Source organism: Loxodonta africana, chromosome 8 (assembly GCF_030014295.1).
Source record: "Loxodonta africana isolate mLoxAfr1 chromosome 8, mLoxAfr1.hap2, whole genome shotgun sequence".
Lineage (NCBI taxonomy): Eukaryota > Metazoa > Chordata > Mammalia > Proboscidea > Elephantidae > Loxodonta > Loxodonta africana.
The window spans coordinates 65,019,525-65,033,263 of record NC_087349.1 but is presented as its reverse complement, the minus strand read 5'-3'; the positions used below and the strand labels follow the sequence as shown (position 1 = coordinate 65,033,263).

At 38.4% G+C, this 13,739-nt stretch overlaps 1 protein-coding gene across 1 annotated transcript in view; it reads left to right on the top strand.

The window, feature by feature from the left end:
- The window catches only part of PON2 (paraoxonase 2), a 49,642-nt gene that overhangs the window by 11,505 nt on the left and 24,398 nt on the right, over positions 1–13,739 (top strand). Inside the window, exons 2-3 of the mRNA XM_010587257.3 lie at positions 2,713–2,783; positions 10,921–10,976. Coding sequence (XP_010585559.1) covers positions 2,713–2,783; positions 10,921–10,976 — 127 coding nt within the window. The remainder of the gene's footprint in view (positions 1–2,712; positions 2,784–10,920; positions 10,977–13,739) is intronic.

Below are 13,739 nucleotides of genomic sequence, written 5' to 3'. Positions count from 1 at the left end.
TGTTGTTCAGTTTCCATGGGTTTGATTTTTGTTTTTCCTTGCTTTTTCTGTTATTGATTTCTACTTCTATGGCTTTATTGTCAGAAAAGATGCTTTGTAATATTTCAATGCTTTGGATTCTCTTAAGGATTGCTTTATGGCCTAATATGTGGGCTATTCTGGGCAATGTTCCATGTGTGTTGGAAGAGAAAGTATACTCGGCTGCTGTTGGATGGAGTGTTCTCTATCTGTTTATGAGGTCAAGATGGTTGATTGTGGCATTTAGATTTTCCGAGTCTTTATTGAGCTTCTTTCTGAATGTCCTGTCCTTCACCAAAAGTGGTGTGTTGAAGTCTCCTACTATTGTTGTGGAACTATTTCTCTTCTCAATGCTGCTAGAGTTTCTTTTATAAATTTTGGAGCCCTGTTGTAGGGTGTATAAGTATTTATTATGATTATGTCCTCCTGGTGTATTGACCCTTTAATCGTTATATAGTGTCCTTCCTTAATCCTTTGTGGTGGATTTTTCTTTAAAGTCTATTTTGTTAAAAAAAATTTGTTAGAGATTAATAATGCAACTCCTCCTCTTTTTGGATAGTTGTTTGCTTGATATATTTTTTTTCCATCCTGTGAGTTTTAGTTTATGCCTTTAAGTATAAGCTGTGTCTCTTGTAGGCAGAATATAGGTGAATTGTGTTTTTTTTTTTTTTAATCCATTCTCCCACTCTCTGTCTCTTTATTGGTGCATTTAGTCCCTTTACATTCAGCGTGATCATTGATAGGTATTAGTTTAGTGTTGTCATTTTGATGCATTTTTTTGTGTGTATGTGTGTTGTTGACAGTTTCTTCTTCCTGATCTTCCTGAAGTGCTCTGTATATTAATCTTTTGAATTCTACCTCCAGTAATTCCAAAAAATTGCTTGCTGAATCTATCATGGTCTGCCCCTTTATGTGATTTTATATTGACTCTTGTCTCTGAACCATCAATAAGTTATTATATTTATTTAGTTTATGTTTGCTTAATGTGTCTTAGATTCTTGTTTTGTTTCATTTTGATATGCCCAAATAGGCTGTTTGTGTGAGCTAGTTTGATTATTGGTGCCACTCACATCCTGTCACCCGGTGGTTAGAGCTACTACTAGGTATGTGAGCCCAGAGTCTGTTTACTTTTCTTATATGAATTCAGCTCAGGTGTCCTGGACTGGAGGCACCACTTATTCGTGGACCACTGTCATGGGTGGTTAGGTAGTATAGGTGGATCCACCAGTCCTCAGGCCCCTGATGTGGGTACATGAGGACCCTGCTTAATGGGCAGAGTAATGTCAAATGATTCAAACCTACCACTCTACCTTATATGTGATACAGTTGAAATTAGGCTTCAGGGACTGTTGCACTGTGCTAATGAGGGCTACGCTGTTGAAATGAGCCCATACAGGTCTATGCAAGGGTGGATGGCATTCAAGGTCTGTGGACCTCTTCTGTCTGTTCCTAGGCAAAGGAGCTGTTCCTGCCCTGAATTCCCAGCTTAGAGGAGGTGGCAGATTATTTTTACCTGTTTGCTAATTTGTTCCCTCTCTGAAGCCAGGAGAATGGCTCAGGGCACACTGCTTCCAGCCCAGGGGACATGTTAATGCTGAAGCCGGCCCAGACCCAGTGCAGAGTGGGAAGGGGGCAGGTAAATGGGAGAGAGGTTCTTCCCAAATGGGGTGTTTTTGATCTACATAGTAGATTAGACGCAGGTACTTATTTAGACACATGTACTTATCTTTTGCCGACTGAGTGCCAATTCTCTCCGGTTCTGGAGGGTTGAGCAGACTCTCCACTGCTCAGTTTCTCCTGATGTGGAAAATGCGTCCTGAGCGCCACTGCTTGCCTCACCATGCACACCAGCTGATCCAGCCTGCAGGGTGCTGGTTCCTGCCGGGTCAGGTCTGGCAACTTCTTGCTGCTTCTGAACTATCTCTCCCTCCCCCTGCCCCTCAGTCTGATTCCTCAACTTTGCCGTTGATGTTCAGGGCTCCTAGATTATCATACTTAATCAATTCACTTGTTTTTTTCTGGTCCTTGTTTTAAGAGGGACTGCATGAAGCGTTTGACTACTCTGCCGTCTTGGCCCCTCCTCCTCTCATTATTTCTTGATCGTAGTTTTCTTGAAACAACACCACCAAAACTCATGTTTTGTTAAGTAGTTGGTGTTCTCCAGCCTTCCCATCCCAGTAAATACTGTCATGGGGATGATACTTTCTCCTCTCTCTTATTTCTTAATAAATACTTGTGGGGTTTCTTTTGTGTGCCAGGCTCTAAGCAAGGTCATTTCCTCTTGGTCTCCTTTCCATCACTGTATGATGCTCATATGGTCATTTTTGCAGAGGATTGGAATGTTGTTTGGCTCCTCTATGGCCTCGGATTCTACTCTTTTCCCAGACACTAGAGCTGTGAGAAATATGACCTGGTGTCATGTTTATATTTGCAGAGAAATTTGCATTGGAAGTTTTATTTGATGAGTTATTGGCTTTCTTTTGCCACCTTATCCCTATAGAACTGTGTGATATGCACTTTTTGTTTTAACTTGTTTTCCGTTGCTATTTTATGTTCTTATCCTTGTTTTTCTAGCTTCTTTCATCTGCTTTAGATTTATGCTGTATTTTATATATTACTGTAAGCCTCCTTAAGTCCTTTCTGAAACAAGGCAGGGAATACATAAACAAATAGATGTTTCTTTTTTTAAAACAGAAATCGACTTAGAGCCTCTGGAGGAGTAGAATCCGTAGACCTTCCAAACTGCCACCTGATTAAAGGAATTGGTATGTATGAAAAAATGCTTATTATACAAGCATCGTGTGGCCGCCAGTACTAAAAAAAAAAAAAATCATTACCAGGATTTTGGCATGCAGTTAATGTTTTCCAGCTTATAAATCAGACCAGATGAACAAAAAATGTCTTTGGTCAATCTCTTTTGATCTCATGGACCTTGTATTTCTTCTCTCATACCCTCACTGTAATTTATTATTTATATAATCTTATGTTTATTGTTTGATTTCTTGCTTGTTTAGTGACTTTTCTGAACTATTTTTATAAGTTCTGTGATCTTTGTCACGTGTGGCTACTGAAGTCTAAGTTCTGTTAGCTTAGCGATCAGTTAGTGAAGGTAAGTCAGAAAGAAGGTAAGTTCATATAGGCAGTAGTAGTGTTTATCTTGCTTGCTACCCTGTAACCAGCATCTGGTCTGCTTGATGCATAATTGGGGCTTCACAAATATGTACTGAAAAAAAAATTATTCTTATTTTATCTTCTAAAGCTGTGGCTGAAGAGGGAGAAAAATTGTGGGGTTGCCCTATCCTCTTGACTCTGTGCAGATGCACATAGTGCCAGAGTCTTTGAGGGGGGATCCTGGGAACAAGCCTTCGTTCTCCTGTGGATAGAGGGGCCTGTCCAGATTCACTCCTCCCACTGAGGGTCTCCTCGACTTGCCTACAAGTTCTTCCAGGACAGAATCCATGTCTTGCACTGCCTTGTACCCCCTACCATCTACCAAAGTACCTAGTATGTAATAGACACACAGTAAATATCATGGAATTAATAATGAACAATAAAAATATTGGCTGTTCTTAGAGATAGTTCAAGGTAGGATAGAATCAAAAAGAGTTGTAAGTCAAGACAACTAGTTTCTATTTCTGGTTCTGCCACAAATTTGTAATGTGACTGTCATGGATTAAACGGTTTCCCCCAAAATTTGCGTCAAGTTTTCTAGGCCATGATTCTCAGTATTGTGTGATTGTCCATCATTTTGTTATCTGATGTGATTTTCCTATGTGTTGTAAATCCTACCTCTATGATGTTAATGAGGTGGGATTAGTGGCAGTTAATGAGGCAGGACTCAATCTACAAGATTAGGTTGTGTCTTAAGTCAATCTGTTTCGAGATATAAAAGAGAGAAGCAAGCAGAGAGACACGGGGACCTCATACCACCTAGAAAATAGTGCAGGGAGAAGAGCATGTCCTTTGGACCCAGGGTCCTTGCGTGGAAAAGCTCCTAGTCCAGGGGAAGAGAAAGACCTTCCTCCAGAGCCAACAGAGAAAGAAAGCTTTCCTCTGGAGCTGACACCCTGAATTTGGACTTCCAGCCTACTGGAGTGTGAGAGAATAAACTTTTGTTTGTTGAAGCTATCCACTTGTGGCATTTCCGTTATAGCAGCACTAAATGACTAAGACAGTGACCTTGGGCAAAGCTGGCCCTTGCGTTTTTCACTTGGGATGATTAATGTGTGATTAGACTTTCAGAAATCTTGAACCATTTATTTACAATTTTACTCTGAGGGCCACAGTGTGGAAATAATTAGATTACCACCATGTCTCTTCTAGCCCTTATATAATTATATCCCTTTCTGGAAATGGGAGAAACAGTTTAATGTTTTGTTTTTTAAGAAATTAAAATTCGGGTTACACTGACATGTCCTACTCCTCATAAGTAAAATTGTTAAACAATTTTTGAGTTTCATATATGAATTCTTACACACACACACACAGTTTAAAAAAAAACACAAATGGGATCAAATTATACACATAACATTTCAGAACTAGTGTTTTACACTTAATGTTTTGGAAATTTATGTCAGTACAAATGGAGTTTTTTGTCTTTTTTTTAACAACTACACAGTATTTTTAAATTGTGTGTGTATTATACACGTGCACGCATGCTCATGCTGACAATACGTGTTAAAGCAGTACAGAAAGACATAAAATGGAAAATAATAATCTCTCAGCAAACTCTCCACCTTCCCATCAAAACAACCCCAGAAATAGAGTTTCTAGAAATGTTCAAAGATACACAAAATATATGCATACTCATATGTCTTTTTATCACAATTCCATCTTTGTATAAATATTCTGCAATGTACTTTATTCATAATACAATGTGGACAGCCTTCCATATCAGCACACACAAACTTAACTCATTTCTTAAAATATTTGCAGGGACCATGATTTATTTAACCTATTCCCTCTTAATGCGCATTTGGATTGTTTGCAGTTTTTAGCAACTACAAACAAATCACAAAACATCATTGTACCTATAGTTCTTGTATCTGCGTATCTGTCGGGAAGATCCTTGGCGATAGAGTTGTTGCTCAATTGACATATATGTTTAAAATCGTGATAATCTTTGCTAAATTGCCCTTTAATTGGCAAAACTAAAAAACTCATTACCTCACCTTTGTAACCATATTCACTCCAAACAGCATTCACAATGCCCTTTTTTTTTTCAAATAGGTTTTATTTTTTAGAGCAGTTTTAGGTTTACAGAAAATTGCACAGAAAGTACAGAGCTCCCATAAGCCACCTCTTACCCCTGCACACAGTTCCTCCTAACTTCTTGCATTAGTGTGGTGCATTTGTTACAATTGAGGAGCCAATATTGATACATTATTCTTAACTAAAAGCCATGGTTTACATTAGGGTTCACTCTTCGTGTTGTAGTTTTTTCGAATTTGGCAAATGCATAATGTCATGTATTCACCATTATGGTATTATGCAGAATAGCTTCACTGGCCTAGAAATGCCTTGTCCTCATCCCTACTGTCCTCATCCCTATTGTCCTCCCCGCTGAATCCCTGATAACCACTGATCTTTTTACTGTCTCTACTTGCCTTTTCCAAAATATGATATAGTTGGAATTATAGCATATGCAGCTTTTTTAGACTGGCTTCTACAATGCACTTTTCAGAAAAGCAAACTAGTGACCCTTCTCTGGAACACACACAAGAAGGCTTCACTTTCATGAAACCATCGGTTTCAGAGCATCCTTTCCAGCTTCAGTCTCTTTGCGGTTATTATTTGCCTCTCATCCTTTACACATCTGTTTCCCAGATTTTATCTCCTTTTCTTTTTTCCATTGCTACTTTTGTGTTTTTCCAACCCTATTTCCCTTTGCCTTGGCTGCTTCACTTCTTTCTCTTCAGGTTTCTTCATTTCAGTTGCTCAAACACTTAGCAAAAACAAAAGAAAAAAAAAAGCCCTTTGCCGTCAAGTGGATTCTGGCTGATAGCAACCCTATAGGACAGAAGTAGAACTGCCCCATAGGCTTTCCAAGGAGAGCCTGGTGGATTCGAATTGCCGACGTTCTGCTTAGTGGCCATAGCTATTAACACTATGCCACCAGGGGTTTCCAAACCCTTAGCAGGAGGTTACAAACTCATTACCACATATAAGATTGACTAGATTTGTGCTGGATAATGCAGACAGTTCTAGAACAAAGGTTATTCTGGAGTTCCAAGAAACCCAGTGACTATCCTGCCTTCTGGCCAAAACCAAGAAAAGACCCCTGAGAAGTGGTCACCAAGTAGAGGCCAGATGGCATGTGTCAGGGGTGTAATACAAGGTTAGGAGGTGGGATCAGTGATCTCTGAGGTTACTTTTGCTACTGAGTTAATAATTATCAAATTATTAAACAGCCCTTGGTCCTGTGAAGCCCACTTTCTGTGAAATCAAGTCTCAGAGTGGACACTAAGGCACAGCCAGATACATTACAGGACAAACTGCCAAGTGTATTGCAGTTACAACTCACTGAGTGGAGGGCTCCTCAGAAGACAACAAGCCGAGCAACATTTGTATTCCAAGCAGGCATCTGTCTGTGTTTGTGACCTTTATGTTGTGATGTGTGTGAGCTGCTGTCTGGAATTGCAAAGAATGAGGAAATATGTCACCTATGGCCTCTCTTGTGAAGTGTTTAATGCCTCTGAGGCACTTCAAAAGGCAACAGAGCAGAGAGGATGAGTGATTAGAAACACATCTGGGATACATTTTTAGATCTAATTAGAGTTGTGGTTTTTTACTTTTCCTCTGTGGTTAGCACATACCCTATGAACATTTGTTGAATGCTGTATTAGTGATACGTAATGGTTAATAATAACTTGTGGTTATATATTTTTAACAACAGTTGCTTATTCATACTCTGATATTACAAAGAAGTAACAGTGTGCTAGGCATACATTCCCATATAGACAAAAGCAACTTCTTAAGGTAGACAGCAAGGGTAGAGAGTTGTTTTTAGTTTCTACTTTGGAAACAGTAGTAGCCATGCCCTTGAGGTGACATCCCTCACCCACTCCCCCCTTGCCCTCTACCTCCATAAATGTTTGTGTGTGTAAGTACACACACACACACACACACAAACACTCTACAATGCTACATTCACCATCACTGAAAATGAACTCTTTCCAACTCTTGGTGCTTGTCTCATCTCTTTCTCTTTTAGTAGTCATCTACCATGTATCATACAGGGTATGTGCCTTCTAGGGGGCAGAAAGTAAGTTCACTGTTTATTCCATTTATGTACCCCTTCCAACTCTATCATACAGGCAGAAACTAAGCTTTTACACCCCCAAGATTTGGCATAGTGTCAACATCTAAATAATAAAAGTTGTAATGACAAGAGCTAGTTAATTCTGTTTGAGACTCAAAAGTTAAAAACATCTTATTTTCTAAATGTCTTTGAAAACACTGGCATTCTGAATGCTGGACTAAAACAAAATTTCGAATGGACTATGTCTCTTGAGTTTTATGCATTTAGTAGTTAAGAGCTTCACAATAACTGCTGATCAGGAAATTTTTTTTTTTTAATAAGAATTTGTTGCCTTTTTTGTCATGTAATTTACAATCTTCCTATGATTTTTTTTTAATGAAAAAAAGGAAAACAAGCAAAATAACCACCATGGTGAGATATAGGTCTAGGTTTTTTCTTTTGATGACAGATAAGGAATTGAGGTTAAGCAATTTTTGCAAATTCTCTTTCTAACCTAGTATCTTTTTCCAGGGTGATTAACATACATAGGTTGCTCCATTAACCCACTGCTGTGGAGTCGACTCTGACTCTTACACACCCTATAGGACAGAGTAGAACTGCCCCATAGGGTTTCCTAGGCTGTAAATCTTTAGGAAGCAGACCGCCACATCTTTCTCCCTTGGAGTGGCTGGTGGGTTCAGACCACTGGCCATTCAGTTAGCAGCTGAGCACTTAACCACTATGCCACCAAGGTACTAATGAACTAAAAAAGTAGAAAACAATAGTCCACGTACTGCATTTTCTATTGGGTATGGTAAGGACTAAGTTGCTGTTAAGACATTATAGAAACTTAGAGAAGAGAGAGGTTTGTTCTTCTCTTGCATAGCAGTCCAAAGGTAAGCAAGAGACTGTTGGGGGTTAGATAGCTGTGCTCCATGTGGTCATTCAGGGACTCAGTCTGGGGAAGCAACACAGCTATCTTCAACTTACTGCCTCCATCTTGGTCCAAGGCCAGAACTCCAGTTGTTGCCATTTCCCAGGTAGATAGGAGTAGAAAGAAAAAGGATGTGAACGTTCTTTTTATTTTACTTTGACTCAGTAGTTGCATATGGCAGCTATTTTCACATCCCTGTGACCCACACTTAGACGCATGGCCATCTACCAGCAAGAAACGATGGGAAATATCTGTAGCTATGCTGTCATGGGCTTATTGCTAAAAAGGAAGAAGTGGAATATGAATACTGGGGACTAGCTGGTCATCTCTGACACAGATACATATTTTCTAAAGGAATAAGAAGGGATCAAAATCAGGTGTGCTAAGCTAGGAAGCCTTTCTAGAGAAAAAAAGGGTTTTGAGAGAGGTTTTAAACAAAAGTGAGGGATTTGAATTGATGAGGAGAAGTAAGGAAATTATTCTTGGTGAGAAGCATAGAAGCAAGAATTTGAGGGAGAAAGCCAACAGATGGAATTGACCACAGTGGAATTTACAAAATGAAGTGTCTTTGGAGAGGTGGTTCTAACAAAGGTGTTTCTGAAAGTATATTATTCAATGTTAGGTTGGATATTTTGATTTACTTTTTAAGTCAGACCAAAAGGTTTTAAGTCTCAGCTTCGCACTTTGTAGTTCGTGACTACGAGCAGTTTGTTCAACCTTTCAAAAGCTCTATATTCTTAAGCCTAAAATAAGGGATAATAACATTGCTTCTCAGGATTATGAAAATAATATGAAACCCTCTTTGTAAAACACTTTGCAAAGAGCCTGGTAGTTTGCACTTAATACATGTTAGTGGCTATTATTATTACTACCATCATCATTATTATTATCATTGGAATTAGAAAAGAAAAAATATCTCAGACCAAAGAGGTAGTACAAAGTGATACAAGCCTAGTGTGGTAGTAACTATATGAATGAAAATGAAGAGAGGAAAGTCAGTCTGGAAAATATTGCAAAGAAAACTACTGGTACTACTCAGTCTTTTCATTGAAATTAGGCAGCGGGATTAAGGGGAAAGAAGTTACAATATGGTTGAAATGAAAATATCTTTTAAAAATAGTCTTCTTTTTTTGATTATTAAAATAGTACGTGCTATTTTCAGAAAAAATTTAAACAAAGTTTTAAAGAATTAAAAGGTTTAAAGAAACACTTAATTTTCTTAAAATCCTATCTTTTTTTTTTTCTATCTGTAAAAGCATATACACATTGAATTCATTTTCTTAAATTTTCAGGAAAAACAAATTTTAATTAATTGAGCTCATACTAAAAGTATCTAGAAAGCAAAAGTGGGACTAGAATTTGACCGTGTGTGTGTGTGTGTGTGTGTGTGTGTGGATTTTCCCCCAAAAAACAAACAAACAAAAAAAAACCCAGGCTCCTGTTAATTTCCAGTTGAGAACCACTATAGGATTTAGCCATTTGGGGGGATCACAGATCCTTTTTTGAATCTGCTGAAAGCCAAGGTCCCTTTTCACAGAAAAATTCTCATCTGCATATACACAGGAAATTTTGCATAGAATTTCAGGGGATTCATAGACCCTTTGAAGCCCACTTAGGCTCCTTGGGAATCCACAGGCCACAGATTGAGAATCCCTTCACTATACTATGCTTAAACTTATATTTTTCTTACTTTTAAGGAACAGGCAGATGGATCATCTTTACTAAGTGAAGTTCTTGGCATTTGTACTTCGTTTTTGCTTTTTCCCACTCTGTGGAGCCAGTAACACTGGAGACAACAGGCTAAATGCAAAGTCATGAATCAAAAGCAAAATGGCTGGATAGGTAGACGCTGTTGGGTTTTGACAACCTAGAAATAATCTTGAAGAAATCCGTTGGAGGGGAAGATTGTGGACTCAAAGAATGTGCCATGATTTGGCTTAATTTAAGCCATCTTTATTCCTTTTTTCTTGTGTTTGGGTCTATTATCTATCTGCAGAATTTACACAGTAAGGCCACTGGGAAAGTCTTATGTCTAATTATTTGCTGTGCTCCGTGGAATGTACTGCAGACAATCAATAAACAATCAATAGTAACTGTAGCCTGCCTCAGAGACAGGAGCTAGAAGCTTCAACTGGCTTAGGTACTTGGTATTTTTCATTAATTTTCTTTTGCTAGTTTTTTCGGTAATTTAAAGTCTAAATTTAAAGATTAAATGGAAAGCTTTCTTTGTTTATGAGAACAAGCAGGCATTGTTTTTTTAAAGAGGGCATGTGTAATCCCAGGTGTTTCTTCTTTGTTAATGAGGGAAATGTCTGTGTTTACTTCAGTTTGAATGAGCAGAGAAGGGGACAAGGATATTTGCATGGTTAAATGACTATGAGTCCTTCCTTCTGAAAGTAATATTCCCCTGATGTCAATTACTTTTAGGCAGACATCTGGATGTTTATCATGAGATCATGCAGATGTCAACTTTTTCCGTGTTGTAGCTGTAAATGCGGTGATTACTTGACTTTGATTTGAGTAAACATGCAATATCTAATATTTAAAGTCAGCAGTTCACTGCAGGAAGGAGTTTAGAGTGACGTTTATTAAAGAGAGTGATTCGTTGGAAAAAATCAGAACCATCCCTAAAGATACACTCTGATGAAGTAAACAGAGCCCTAGTTATGCCCTACCTAACAAATAACAGAATTTGAGTATGACATTTATCTACTCCTTGAACTTACAGAAGCTGGCTCTGAAGATATTGACATACTTCCCAATGGTCTGGCTTTCTTTAGTGTGGTGAGTATCTTCTTCCTTCCCTGATCTCAGGAGGGGAGGTGCAAGGGTATTTGACTAGGCCTGCAGAGCAATAACTTGTTTTCCCAAAATTCCATCACTTTCTGAAATGTGTCCTGGTAAAAAGACAAGTCTAACAGGCTCTTGGAAAATTTCCTCAAGCTGATCTAAACATACAGCTCGAAAGTGTTTACCAGCTGATTTATTGCTCTTTATATCCCTCTGCATTGCACTAAAATGTTCCAGCACATTCAGTATGTTAAAACTGTACCATTAAAAAAGATATTTGGGCATTATTGTGCACGTTAGATACTATCGTTACATTGTTTTAAATACTACATCCACACTTCCTCTCATTAGATATTCAAGTTTAAACAAATATTCTTGCTGTTACTTATTTTCGAACAATGTACCGGCTCTCCCAAACCGAGATGTAAGGTTGTTTTATTGTTTTGTTTCATTTCCCTTTATTTCTTCTTTCTGAATAGCTTATCATAAGTAAAAGCCATTGACTATTTATATGCTTCACTTCTGCCTTCATTCATGTTTTTCATTCTGAAAAATAACATCCTTTCTGGGCACATAATAAAAGACTTTAAAATTGATTGACCTTGGTGATGCTGGCCCACACTTATATCCATGCTGATTGGAAATCCATGAAAGTGGCCTGATGAGGAGGCTCTGACCACCTTCATTCCTGGCTTGGCCAGCAGTGAGAGTCTGGGGCATCTTCATGGGTCCATTTTTCTTGAGAAAGCAAATATCCACCTCTGAAGGTGGCCTGTAATTATTCTGTTCTCTCTCAGCACCCATTATTTTCAGGCTCTGCAACTCGAAAGAAATATGAGAAAGGTGGAGATACTTTAGAAGACAACTAATAAAATAGTTGTCAGATTTAAGAGAAAGGTGAGAGAATGTATCTTAGAAGGGAATGAGAGAACACTCTTCAGTCTCCTATGGTTATTAGATGAAAGACTGTGAGCAGCTGGTTGTTACCACTGAGAGGAAGAAGAAATACTGTGAACTTTTAGCAGAAACATGAAAATTTATACTTAATGAAAAAAAGAAATACAGTTTCAAAAGAAAAGTTTTACCCAGTTACCTACACAGAGTGAATAAAGTGATAGAGAGAGGACCCTGGGTTTATTTGGAAGCACGTGCTTGCGCCTGTGTCTATATAAAGTGTCTATAGGCTTAGAAAACACACTGGGACTGCAAGTCAAAATTATTCATGCATTACAATACAAAAATCCTGAAGGAAGTAGAAGGCAGTTACTTTTGCTTATTTTTTTTTTTTTTTTTTTGCAGAGAATGTGTTCTCAAAGATTTGTGTAATCCAGAGTTTACCTATTTCAAGATTTTTCCTTCGTAGGAATAAATCTGAAGTAGGAGGAGTATGGTCTCCAAGCCTGTAATTCTACAGCCATTTTGATTATTTTTTTATTTAAATATTATTTTATTGTGTTTTGGTGAAAGTTTACATGGTAAATTAGGTTCCCTTTGGACAATTTCTATACAGATTGTTCAGTGCATACATTAGTTACATTTTTCACAATGTGTCAGAATTCTCTTTAATGGTGTTCTGGTTGTTCTGTTCCCAGTATTCCAGTTTCTCTGCCCCCTTATCTTCTCATCTTTGCTTTACAGTAAATCTGGACCTTTTAATCTCATATAGATGATTTTTTAGTAGATCGTCATACTTATGGGTAATATCCTTTATTTTGTGCGCCACTCTGTTATTTCATTAAAAACGTAATCTCAGAGAATAGTTTTGGCTCAAGGTTGAAAGAGTATCTCCGAGTGATAGTCTCAGGGAGTCCTCTGGTCTCAACTGGTCCAGCAAGTCTGGACTTTTTAAGAATTTGAGTTCTGTTCTGCATTTTTCTCCCCTTCTCTCAGGGTCCATCTGTTACTGCCCTGATTAGAATGATCAGTAGTGGCAATTGGCACCATCTAGTTTGTTCTTCTGGTCTCAGGCCATGGCTTGTGTAGGCTTCTAGAGCCATTTTAGCTGAAGGGCAGGCTACAGTGACAGTGATCTTGTAGCCATGTGAACAGAATTTTTTCCACATTTTTCCTGCTATCCTTCTTTGGTTTTATGACTTTTTTTGCATATTTAAAAATGTTTTCATTTTAATACTGCTTTTAATTTATTCAGCTTTGTCCTTAGTACTTCCCAAAGTGCACTGCCCTCTAAGTAAAAAGCAGGTACTCATGGCAGTTACTTGGCCTTCTTCCTAGCATTTTAGCCCATCTAACCCATCCTATTCCACAGTTATGGGTATGAGTGTCACCTCATAACTAACACCACACTCAGGGAGGGATTGGACAACATTGCTATAAAAAAGATTTAAATAACAGGGAGCATTCAAAGAACCGTGAATAGCTATCACCATCACTGGTAGAGCTTCCTATGCATGTAAACCATGCTATTGTTTATAGGATACTGATGATGAAGAATGGAAATCATTAACAGCGAAGCATCCCTGTCATACGGTAATAGAAAAACAAGCCAAATCCCCTGCCACGTGGCCAAGTCCGACTCATAGTGACCCTGTAGGACAGGGCAAAACTGCCCCGTAGGGTTTCCAAGGCTGTAAATCTTTATTGAAGCAGACTGCCGCATCTTTCTCCTTCGGAGCAGCTGGTGGGTTCTAACTGCTGACCTTTCTGTTAGCAGCCAAACTTTAACCACTGTGCCACCAGGGCTCCTTGGCAATAGCATAATCCCAGTTTATTCTCTTTACTGGGCCTGCCAGCTTTCAA